The sequence below is a fragment of the Suricata suricatta genome, chromosome 6, assembly GCF_006229205.1.
Source record: "Suricata suricatta isolate VVHF042 chromosome 6, meerkat_22Aug2017_6uvM2_HiC, whole genome shotgun sequence".
Lineage (NCBI taxonomy): Eukaryota > Metazoa > Chordata > Mammalia > Carnivora > Herpestidae > Suricata > Suricata suricatta.
The window spans coordinates 3251761-3253106 of NC_043705.1; the positions used below are offsets into that span (position 1 = coordinate 3251761).

The 1346-nt window shown below is 36.0% G+C and overlaps 1 protein-coding gene across 1 annotated transcript; it reads right to left on the bottom strand.

Annotated features, from left to right (window-relative positions):
- Positions 1 to 708: 708 nt before the first annotated feature.
- Positions 709 to 1341, bottom strand: LOC115293603 (olfactory receptor 14K1-like). Its single transcript, XM_029941307.1, has one exon. The coding sequence runs from the start codon at positions 1339 to 1341 to the stop codon at positions 709 to 711; it is 633 nt and encodes a 210-aa protein (XP_029797167.1).
- Positions 1342 to 1346: the final 5 nt, after the last annotated feature.

Below are 1346 nucleotides of genomic sequence, written 5' to 3' on the forward strand. Positions count from 1 at the left end.
AATAAATAAATAAATAAATAAATAAATAAATATTTTCAAAGTAAAAGAACTGAAACTTGTGACAAAATCAAATATTTTTTAAACTGAAAAATTCAGTTAAAATCATATGACATTAAAATCAAATTTCCATCAGAGAGTGAAAAGAAAATGCTATAAAGTGGAAAAAATAAAATGTAGGAATGAAATAAAGGATATTTAAATATATGATAAATAACAAAATGTCATGAAAGATGTTAACTTAGAAGAATAAAAATATATAAATGTCATATAAATGAAGCTCAGAACAGGAGTCCAAATCGTTGAGATGTAAGTGGAAAACATTAAGACAGAAATTGAAGGAGTATAAGAAAAGATTTCTTCTATCAAAACTGAAAACCTGAGGGGTGCCTGGGGGGCTCATTCAGTTACATGTGACTTTGGCTCAAGTCATGATCTCAGGGTTGGTGGATTCAAGCCCTGCATCAGGCTCTGTGTTGACAGCTTGAGATTCCATGTCTCCTCTATCTCTGCCCCTTCCCTGCTCACACTCTGTTTCTCTCTCTCTCTCTCTCTCAAAAATAAACATTAAAAAATTTTAAAAAACCTGACAACCTGAGATCATTACTAACAAAACTCCATAATATGTAAGTCCCTAATACAAATATTTCCAAACAGCTAGTTAATTGTGGAACAACAACAAAAATTCCTACTTCCAAACTTCAACTTTAGTCATCTTTCCATTATTCCACTCCTTTTAACCTTCCATAGGATTTTACCTAGGGCTGATTTAATATCTTTGCTTCTTAAACAGTAGATAAGAGGGTTCAAGGTTGGAGGTACCACAGAATAGAATACAGACACAAACAAGTCCAGAGGAGAAGACTCATCAGAAACTGGCTTTAAATAAGCAGTAGCACCTATTAGAAGGAATGTACTCACCACAATGAGGTGAGGCAAGCAGGTCGAAAAGGCTTTGGACTGCTTCTGTGTGGTTGGGATCTTTAACACGGTGGAAAAAATATATACATAAGAGACCACAATACACACTAAACATGAAAATGCATAAAAGACCCCAATGGCTACACTGACATTAATAATTATGTGTTTCTTAGAACAACTGAGCTTTAGTAGGGCAGGCACATCACAGAAGAGCCGATGGATCTTCGTGGACCTGCAAAAGTTTAAAGAGAATGTCCCAGATGAGTACAAGATTCCAAAGAGCCCTCCATTGAGCCAGGAGATAGTCATCAGCTGGTAACAGACCCCTTTGGTCATAACACCCTCGTAATGCAGAGGACGACAGATGGCAATATAGCGGTCATAGGACATTGCAGTGAGAATGCCAATTTCTGACCCAGACATTAGTA